The sequence below is a fragment of the Epinephelus moara genome, chromosome 13 (genome assembly GCF_006386435.1).
Source record: "Epinephelus moara isolate mb chromosome 13, YSFRI_EMoa_1.0, whole genome shotgun sequence".
Classification (NCBI taxonomy): domain Eukaryota; kingdom Metazoa; phylum Chordata; class Actinopteri; order Perciformes; family Serranidae; genus Epinephelus; species Epinephelus moara.
In genome coordinates, this window is record NC_065518.1 from 494,420 (window position 1) to 505,114 (window position 10,695).

Here is a 10,695-nt window from a genome sequence, read left to right on the forward strand (position 1 = left end):
ATCACTACGGACGAGCAGTATGGAGATATTTTGTGGTTTCAATTATGTGTTTTTGGACGTTTGAATCTGGGGCGCCGTCAGCCTCCATTAGGTGGAGTTGTGTTGCTACCTCCTCTCCCCTTGGATCTCTGCAAGTGATGTGAGGACTCTAAAACTTCACCTGAGCCTCCCTCTGCATATGGGTGAGTAGATAATGGCTGAACTTACATTTTTGGGTGCACTATCCCTTTAAAGCACATTTAATTTCTCCTCTATTTCATTCATTGCTCTGTTTACACACTTTTTTTCATACTCTATTCTTTACATCGGAGCAACTGTGATGAGTCATAATTTCCACTCTGGGATCAATAAAGTATTTCTGATTGTGATTATAAACATAATTGTTAGTTGCTGCACTGATGCACATTTTAAAGCTTTAAAACAATGATCGTATTCTCTGTAAATTACAACGTCATGTCCATCATCCATTTTCAGATTCAGTGTATTTCTGTAAATTCATATAAACTATTATTACTGATCTGCATTTTAACTGATAATCCGTGTAACTATATTAAACTATTAGCAGATGCTTTCAGGTTGTATGTATTGCTTGATTTTTATTTCTACACAGACAGAACACATATTTTATATGTCAGACATTATGGCAAATACATGCAGGTTACACAGACAGAAAGGCCACATCTATATCTGTAAACCTGTTTATATTTATCGTATGACAAAGTTATGAAATGTCAAACGTCTCACATCACAGTATGGACTTAGTGTGAACCCAACATGATAAAGATCTGACATTCCTGCTGTGTGATTCATAACTTAATGGACGTTACTCACAAAGACACCCTCTGTGAGTAACGTCCATTACAGGAATGTAAATCACAAACCAACTGCAGCAGATTGAACGCACTGATATCTCTAATCTGATGAATGTATTTCCGTCCAGGACCACTGCTACTATCACGGTCATGTCGAGGGCGTGAAGGACTCTTCAGTCAGCGTTGGGATTTGTTCAGGCATTAGGTAAGAAAAGCTGGACCTAACTTCCTGTTTGTAATCTGCTGCTGACATTATGTCCAGTAAGCGAATCTCAGATACTTGTGAAATGTGCTGCTTCGAGATATTTAGTAATCTGTTTCAATGTGTTTTTGGAGCCTGAATATGATGTAAGTTTTATATACGATTTAACGACGGGCAGCTCATCAGAACACTGCACTGTGACTGTATTTCTACTCTTATATGTTTCACTTTATTTCCTTTTTATTGTGTTTTGAAATGTTCTGATGCAACGTGACATTTCTCAGTGGAAACTTTTATATTTGTGAAACTAAGACATGTATACAGAACAGATCGATGTGTTGCACTCCGGTGTTTACAGAGTGTTTATATTAGATTAAGCTATTTTCATTCTTCTGTCGGATCATATTTACGCAGTCTTACCTCACAACACTCTCTGTGTGCAGCGGCTTTGTGAGAGCCCGGCAGCAGGTTTACCTGATCGAGCCTCTGGGACAGTCTGACGATGGTGATCATGCAGTTTACAGACGGGAGCACCTGAAGATCAGCGGCAGCCCCGGCTGTGGCTCCTCCTCTAACACCACCACGCCGTACGACCAGGAGCAGGCCCAGCGCCCTCCGCTCTCTGGCCTCTTCAGGTCCAGGTCATGGGTAGGTGATGTGGGTTTTATGGTAAACCATGAACAAAACGTGAGGTTTATCCATTTAAATATTAATATGAAGGTTGTATTTCTGTTTCCTTTTTGTCTTCAGAAAACTAAACCCATCGCAGGTCCACAGAGGTTTGTCGAGCTGGTTGTGGTGGTGGACAATGCTGAGGTAAATATTTCATTTTATTTTCTTTATAACTAAAATGTCCATCACGAAATGAATCTGGTCTGTGACCCAGGGGGTTGGCTACAGCCTGACAGAACTCAGGGTCGCCTTCCTGTGGGACCACGGCCTGCAGGCATAGGCATTGGGGTTGGGTGAATTGCCAGCCAGGCGGCAGGCAAAGCCAGGGACCTAGGTGTGCTGACCCCTGGTATCACAGATTGTCTCTGGGGACGTTGAATATCTCCTCTCTGGCAGTGAAGGAACTGGAGTCAGTGCAAGAGATGGATGGGTACCAACTCATAGTTGTGCTCACCTCTCTTCCATTTTCATCCGCTTATCCAGGGCCAGGTCGCGGGGGCAGCAGGCCAAGCAAAGCACCCCAGACATCCCTCTACCAAGCAACACTTCCCAGCTCCTCCTGGAGGACCCCGAGGTGTTCCCAGACCAGATGAGATATATAATCCTTCCAGTGTGTTCTGGGTCTGCCCCGGGGCCTCCTACCAGCTGGACCAGGAGGATCCTGATCAGATGTTGAACCACCTCAACATGAAGGAGCAGCGGCTCTACTCCGAGCTCCCTCCAGATGTCTGACTCCTCCCCCTATCTCTAAGGCTGAGCCCAGACACCCTACAGAGGAAACTCATTTCAGACGCTTGTATCTGTGACCTCATTCTTTCAGTCACTACCCAGAGCTCATGACCATAGGTGAGGGTTGGGACGGAGATGGACCAGCAAATCGAAATTTTGTTGGGAGAGAGTTACTGCCTTAAGCGACTCAAGCGAGGGAGTTCAAGCATCTCGGGGTCTTGTTCACGAGTGAGGGTAGAATGGAATGGAAAAAAAAATTTGACGACTCCAACGTGAGGCGCCCAGAAGGCACCCTGATCAGTGATCACTTCACCAGTCAGGGTAAAATGTGATCAGCAGGTGAACCGGTGCAGCATCAGTAGTAATGCAGGCTTGTACTGGACCACTGTGAAGAGGGAGCTGAGCTGGAAGGCGAATCTTTAGAGTCCATCTATGTTACGACCCTCACTTATGGTCAGCAGAGTCAAGCAGCCGAAATGAGTTTCCTCTTAGGGTGGCTTGGCTCAGCCGTAGAGAAAGGGAGAGGAGCTCAGCCAACTGGAGGGAACTCGAAGTAGAGTTTCTGCTCCTTGGTGCCAAAAGGAGCCAGTTGAGGTGGTTCAGGGGTCTGATCTGGATGCTTCCTGGACGCTTCCCCTTGGAGCTTTTCTGGGCATGTTCAACTGGTGAAGAGACCGCTGGGTAGACTCAGAACATGCTGGAGATATTACGTATCTCATCTGACCCGGGAGCGCCTCAAAATCCCATAGGACGAGCTGGAAAACATTGCCAGGAAGATAGCTGGATAAATAATCTGATCATGTTTGTCTCCTTTCTTCCTCCAGTATAAACGATATGGCAGCGAGACTAAATCCCGTGTTCTTGGAGTTATGAATCACGTTGACAAGGTAATTTTATCTGGCATCATGCCATCAGTGCTGTTAGCTGACAGTTCTTGTGTATTTACCCCTGAGTAACGTTGTCTCCTCTGCCTGCAGCTGTATCGACCTCTAAACATTCGCATCATCCTGGTGGGCTTGGAGATTTGGACGTACAAAGACTACATTGACGTTGACATTAAATCAGAGACGACTCTGGACCACTTCCTGCTGTGGAGACAAGAAGATCTTTTGAAGAGGATGAAGCACGACAATGCCCAATTTGTGACGTGAGGACCTGTCTCATATGTCTGTGCAGATGTTGAACAAAGTCACGCTGCCAAGTTGACCTGATGTGAGACTTTTTCCTTCAACAGTGGCACAGATTTTGAAGGAGACACAGTCGGACTGGCAAATAAGTTTGCCATGTGCACTGGAAACTCAGGTGGAGTCAACCAGGTATGAATAATGACGTCTCACTTACATTAGATCTAGAGATTGAGGGAATGTGTAACAATGGTATGATTCATCCTGCTGAATTTAAAGCAAGAGCTCTGCATTTCTCTCCCAGGATCACCATGACAACCCAGTAGGCCTCGCCTCCACCATCGCTCATGAGATGGGACACAATTTCGGCCTGTCGCATGATGGTTTCAGTTGTACGTGTGGTCCGTCTTACAGTGGGAACTGTGTGATGGCAGAAAAGCTCAGGTGAGGACGTCTCTGCAAATTCAACTGTTTGGTCTGTCCTGCTGCAAATACATTTTTGCAAGATACAAATTGTTGTATATTTGGAAGAATCATATTTCAGCTGGAACATCATGAACATTCAGCTTTCACATACAGAAGTATGTGACCAAAGTATGTGCACATCCAGGCCGCTTAATACTTCCAATAGCTTCTTCTCATATGACGTCATACACTGGTGTGCTGTCCAGATGGAGAGCAGGCGACCAGAGGCAAACACTACCAACACTGCACAAATGCCTGTGATCTGTGCTGTTTATGGCCGATCCAACAGATCACATTAGGAAAATCTTCTGAAAATAGTAGGACGTAAAAAGGAGAAGTAAAAAGAGAGAAATCACTGTGAAACAGCTGCAGGTTTATATCAGAAACCTCTGTCTTCAGTCTGGAGGAGTGGAGTCAACAAATGTCAAACGTAAATGTTCTAGTGTTGTGTTAAACATGCCTCAAGTTGGATGCAGTGACTGTGCCGTGACAGCTTCTGTGTTTTTTAGCTACAGCCTAGATTTTTAACGCCGTTTCACTAGATGTTTGGCAACGGTTGACGTAGTCGGTAGACAGTAGTGGCTAAAGATAGCCAACCTTAGCTAATGACATCAGCCTGACAGCGGTGCATCCATGTATGGAGGTGAAATATACTGACAGTTAAGCACATTTATGCCCCGAGCCAAAAACAAGACTGCAGCTGTTTCAGTCGTGGATCCAACCACACACAAAATAGTTACAGTCCTCTAGACTCTTCTACGGTGTCTTTGGATCACCTGGTAACATTAGTAACGTTAAGAGGTCCTGGGGTCGAGGTGGTTTTTAACGACGATCGGATCACATCCAACATGAGTTTCAGTTTTCTGGCGATACCTGCTGCCTACAGGTTCATCCGACTCTTTTATGTAGGCACTTTACTTTACGTCCAGTTTACGCAGTGTATGGATGTATCACTTCCTGCCCTCCATCTGACTTTCCAACAAGCTGTTCTGCCATGTACAAAGCCAGGTCCATAAAGAAATGGTTTTCCCAGTTTGGTGTGGAAGAACTTGACTGGCCTGCAGAGCCCTGACCTCAGGCCCATCCAACACTTTGAGATGAACTATATCTAGTCACCAAATAAGTGCGTGATCTCGCTGATGCTTTCGTAGTAGAATGAGAGCAAATCCCTGCAGCCAGGCTAAAGAGCAGCAGATTACTGGCCACAGTTGTTCACTAAAATATTCAGCAGTCACATGTGAGTGTGATGTTCTGGTGTCCACATGCTTTAAGTCATATAGCAGATAAAGTTTTTGCTCCATCTCAAATCAGAATCACAACATGAACAATTTTTCACAGTCTTTCACAAAGAGGAAATCTGTCTGCTCATCCTCAGGACAGGAAATGAAGCTTTCCCGGAGTTTTTCAGCACCTGCAGTGTGGAGCAGCTCGCTGAATTCATGGAACGAGCTCGGCCCAGCTGCTTGTCAAAACCCAGTTCCGTTAGGACCATTGCTCCGGGACCTGGCTGCGGCAACGCCCTGCTGGACCCTGGAGAGGAGTGCGACTGTGGCACTGTGGAGGTAAAGCCTTCAGCAGACGCTAAAGGCACTGCTTGTAAGAGATTAGTCACTTTTGGAGCCGTGTTTAAATATATCTTTTGGTGATGGTAGATACCATTTGGGCTTCCCATTTTAGAGACCCGGTGTGGTTTCCTGTGTGTAAGGCTGCAGCTAATAAAAGAGAAGGCAGTGGTGATTCCAGTGAAGCTGACGTTTGGCCTCAAAAATGAAAATAGTTTTCCTGTGTGTTCACATCCCACCAGAGAGAAAACGTTCTTGGCAGAGATGCTGCTTGTGTGGGAGATTAAAATCTGATCTGTTTAGACTAAACTTTCATCAGTGCAGTCCTGTTTGATTTGAAACTGGACACGCAAACATGACAACTGAAAAGATTGTTTTCCTAGGAATGCACGAATCCTTGTTGTGATGCCTCAACTTGTCGCCTGACTGAAGGATCCCAGTGTGCTCATGGACAATGCTGTGACAACTGCCAGGTACTTCCATTAATGAAGCTTTTAAAGTGGGTTTCTCAGAATGTGTCGGCTAAAAACTGAGTAAGATCCTGTTTGCTGTATGAATTTTCCCCTGAAGGTCCCAAACCTGTGATTTAACAAGACTAATGATACTGGCTTCTCTGTGACGCTGCACAGCTGGTTTGAGCTAAACGCTAACGTCAGCATGCTAACATCCTCATATGATATGCTAACATGCTGACACATGTTCACCACTTTAGTTTAGCCTGTTAGCAAGCTAATATTTGCTAATTAGTACTAAAGAGGAGACATTTTGTCATTAATGTCTTGGACATATTAAAAATGTTGAAAAAGTCTGGGGATAAATGAAGTTATTGCAGATCATCCAGAGGATGAATCCACCTGATATTGGTTAACATGTTTCACTCAGAACTACACATGTGAACATCAAAGGAAGTTCATTCATTCATTCATTCATGAACATCTGAACAAAAGTTTGTGCTAATCCATCCCGTAAAGACTTGAGATATTTCACACTGGATAAGCAGCGTGATCTCATCCCTACTCGTCATATTTTGATGCTTGAGCAGCAGCTGGCAGCAGTATTGGGTCCAATACTGGTACCGGTTCCTGTACCTGGAATTTGGCACCCAAGGGAACTTTATTTGGTACTTTACTCTCTCTGTAATGACAAACATTCAATCACAGCTCTGTGCCTGGCTTCTAAGCTTCAGGGCACTTTGTGGCACTTCGCCTCTTGTTTAAACCAGCTGTTCTCACCCAGATGTGCTCTCAGGTACTGAAATTCGGCAGCGATGGATTTAGCATGAATTGGTTCTCAGTCGTACAGACGTAATTTGGTAGTTTCGTACCCACCTTTACTAACGAGTCACTGATGACTCACTTGACTAACGACTGACGTGACAAGAAAACTCAACGTTGACTTTTAGTTTCAAGCAGGTCTCCTGGGTCAAAGTCCTGTGCTTTCCGGACCCATCCACCTGAAGTGGACGTTCTCATTGTTTATATTACGTCCATTGCTCTGACCGTCGAGTGATGACATGGACGGGTTTATGTTGGAGTCAGTGAAAAGCCCGGAGCATCTCAAAGACCTCGTTTAGACCTGGTATTAACATGGTGTCAGCACAGCTGGAGATATCGCTGTCAGCAGAATTCAACACATCTCCTTCCATCGGGCCAAAGGTTGGACAAATGGGTTCATGATAGAGTGTTAGCATGGTGTCACCAAGGCAACCACCACATCCTGCACTGATGATGGAGTCCTTATTGGTGACGCATCAGGACACACTAGTGTTTACACTGCAAAAGATATGTGGTCGGATCGGATTACAATGTGTCTTGGTGGTTGTTTACACTTGTATTTAACGTTGTCCACTTGGATTGGGTCATCCAACATGCATGTTAATACCAGGTGTAGACAGGGCCATAGAGATGCTACAGACGCTAAGACCTGGCTGCAATAACTTAGAGAACTTTGGCCTGCTGTTGTCACTTTTGGAGGAATCAGAGCATTACCAAAGTCTGTAGAACTCACCCTCTTGGAACACAAATGTCTGAACCAAATTTCATGACAATCCAGTTTCTGCTAGTATGGCTGAAATGTCCCTACCCTTTCACCACAGTGTGTGCAGGCTACAGCAAGGCCACTGGCACAGACACACCCTGCTAATAACTGTTGCATTATAATGGCCACAGGAGGAGGTTACTCTTCAAACCACATTAAAACAGCAGCAGTTCTTCTAACAACAGGAAACAGAGGGTGATATCCTGCTGTTTCCATGTACTATAACTCACCACATCCTTCCTCAAATGTAGAGGTGGTGCAAGTCATGCAATGCAGCACAAATACACAGCTAATTATGTACACAGCTGAACCAACTTCTACTTGAACGAATTCTTCCTCAGTCACCTAAAATGCACTTTAACCCACAGCTCCAACTGGCTGGAAGTGTGTGCAGAAAGTCAGCAGGTGACTGTGACCTGCCTGAATACTGCACCGGAGCGTCAGAGGATTGTCCCGAAGACAGCTTTGAGATGAACGGCAAGCCCTGCTACGACCGGGTGCAGGGCTACTGCCACAACGGACAATGCCCGTCTCATGAGCAGCACTGCTGGAGGCTGTTTGGACAAGGTACTCTCAACACACTGCTGCCAGGATAAAAAACTAAAAACAGGGGTTCCACTGTTTTCCTTGTTTTTTGAATAGACAAGCTGAGCCTGAAGGGACTTTGATAATTAGTCTGTTTCTAGTCGTCTCAGTAAATTTCACCGTCACATGGTGGAAACGGCTTTTTCTAAGAAACTTTGCTTCAATAGTTTGTAGGACACAGAGGATCACAGAGATTTGAATGAATAGCACCCTCACAGAAAATAGGAGTCTCTGCGTCCAAAAAAAGAATTGAGTCGTTAAAAATCAGAGTCCATTTTACTACGTCCAATTTTAATGACATCCCAACATCATGCAACACTCCGTCTTTTGTGCCTGAACCCCTAAAATCTTCTTCTGGCACAGTGTCTGACACCAGCACTAATGATCCCAAGCCGAGCATTAGTGCTGGTGTCAAGGCAGTACGGTCATACTTTAATGGATCGCTGTCGGCAAAGCCAAAAATACTGATCGGGGTGTCCGGTTGTGTTTGTTGTAGACGTGCACGCACACATGCTCGCACACAGTTAAGTTGTGGCTTGTTTTGGGGCGTCTGTAGCATAGTGGATAGTGCCGGCGCCCCATGTACAGAGGCGATGCCTCACTGCAGCGGTAGCAGGTTCGATTCCAGCTTGCAACCCTTTGCTGCACGTCATCCCCCCACTCTCTCTCTCTCTCTCCATTCCACACTGTCCTGTCGATTAAAGGCAAAAAGCCCAAAAAATAATCTAAAAAAAAAAAAAAGATCATAAGTTGACACCTTAAATGTCAGTGTCACAACTTTAACTACTCTGTTTGTTTTTATTGTCTCTCTTGCATCATATATGCTTTCATGAATATTGGATCTTTGAAAGCATCAGAGCCTTGTCATGCAAACTGAGAATATTTCATGTCCTCACTTGGAGAAAAAAAAGTGACAGATCACTGTTCTGGTGCGCCCCAGCAGCACTGCACCCCTGTTAACACCACTTGAGATGTTCTTGGTGTCTTGTACATAATTTCCCCCAAAATTCGGCGTTCACATCAGTTATCTTTGGAAACTTTAGGATTTCCACAAAACTGATTTCAAATGGCTGCACAGCAGAGTTTGTAATGATGTAAAGAATAATTCAAAGTACAGATATTGAGATAATATGTTAACTTTGACTTTTTGCCAGAATTATAATTTGACAGATTTAATTAAAATCATCTGGTGAGAGATCGTCATTAAATGAAAACCTGTCTATATTTGTTTCCTCAGGGGCCATAGTTGGACCAGATCTGTGTTTTAACCTGAACAAACGGGGCGAAGAAGGTGCCAACTGTGGGAGGACCAAATTTGGCTACACCCCCTGTTCTGCACAGTATGTATCAACCGTTATACTGAACTTCCTGCTGAAGACCAGGCTCAAAAAACTGATCACAAAATGCACCTGAGGGAAACCTGGCACACAAAACAAATCAGTGTCAAAACACACATCAAGAGTTGTATGTTTGAGGCTGTTTTCATCACTTTGTTCTGTGTCTTTAGGAACCTTATGTGTGGATCTATATTTTGCGGAGGAGGCGGCGAGTCCATCACAGGTAAAGGGGCATCCTACACTGTGTACAAGATCGAGTGTAAACTAGCTGTGGAGGACGACAAGACCAGAAACATGGACATGGTGCCAAACGGAACCAAATGTGGACCAAATAAGGTAAAAGCTGCAGCAGGGAGACACATGACGTGGAGCTGTGTCAGTTATGGTGGATGTTTTGCTCACAATCTAACATTTGTGTGCAGGTTTGCCTCGGCAACAGATGTGTGGACATGTCTGTTTATGGGAAGAAGGAGGATTGTGAGAAGAAATGCAACAACAATGGGGTGAGTGAGTTATTTTAGGGTATGACATCACCAACAGCTGTTTTCAATTTGACTCCTCTGGACCGAAGTCCAAGTGCCTGACTCATGTTTAGATAAATGGTTCTGCATTTTATCTTCAGGTGTGTAATCACAAGAACGAGTGCCACTGTAATCCTGGCTGGGCTCCACCGTACTGCGACATCCAGTATGCAGACTTACCTCAAGGTACGGGACACTTGTCACAGTAAATGTGTTTGTGTGGTTGCTAAACACAGAATGTTATATATCTGATGAAGCTGAAGGTCAGTGGCCTTCAGAGAGCAGCGCAGACAAAAACAGGTCACACCTGCTCCATGTGTCACTCCAGCAGTGAGGAGGAAACATGAATGATTCACTATGAGTGATCGTTTTTCTTCCAGCACCGACCTCATCAAGAGTTTTTGACCTCAGTTAAAAACTTAGTTCCTGCAGAAGCTGCGCTGCCCTGTCTTGTTTCATCAACTTAGAAAAACTAGTTCATACCCACTGAGTGCACAGTTGCCCACGTACAGTTTCACATGGTGTGTGTTTGGGATACAGGTCGTAGGAAACTGCAGATTAAATATTCAACTGAACCCATTAAGAAGAGCAATGTATTCAGACAGAGTGTTTGAAAAACGTGGGACAGACAGAATGACTGACTGACAGA

The 10,695-nt window shown here is 44.7% G+C and overlaps 1 protein-coding gene across 1 annotated transcript in view; it reads left to right on the plus strand.

The window, feature by feature from the left end:
* adam8b (ADAM metallopeptidase domain 8b) overlaps positions 1 to 10,695 on the plus strand; it is a 24,614-nt gene that overhangs the window by 2,132 nt on the left and 11,787 nt on the right. The window contains exons 5-18 of the mRNA XM_050060456.1: positions 941 to 1,017; positions 1,458 to 1,662; positions 1,765 to 1,830; positions 3,240 to 3,302; positions 3,393 to 3,562; positions 3,650 to 3,731; positions 3,844 to 3,983; positions 5,380 to 5,566; positions 5,950 to 6,039; positions 7,972 to 8,170; positions 9,426 to 9,528; positions 9,696 to 9,861; positions 9,948 to 10,028; positions 10,148 to 10,232. Of these exons, the coding sequence (XP_049916413.1) occupies positions 941 to 1,017; positions 1,458 to 1,662; positions 1,765 to 1,830; positions 3,240 to 3,302; positions 3,393 to 3,562; positions 3,650 to 3,731; positions 3,844 to 3,983; positions 5,380 to 5,566; positions 5,950 to 6,039; positions 7,972 to 8,170; positions 9,426 to 9,528; positions 9,696 to 9,861; positions 9,948 to 10,028; positions 10,148 to 10,232 (1,714 nt within the window). The remainder of the gene's footprint in view (positions 1 to 940; positions 1,018 to 1,457; positions 1,663 to 1,764; positions 1,831 to 3,239; positions 3,303 to 3,392; positions 3,563 to 3,649; positions 3,732 to 3,843; positions 3,984 to 5,379; positions 5,567 to 5,949; positions 6,040 to 7,971; positions 8,171 to 9,425; positions 9,529 to 9,695; positions 9,862 to 9,947; positions 10,029 to 10,147; positions 10,233 to 10,695) is intronic.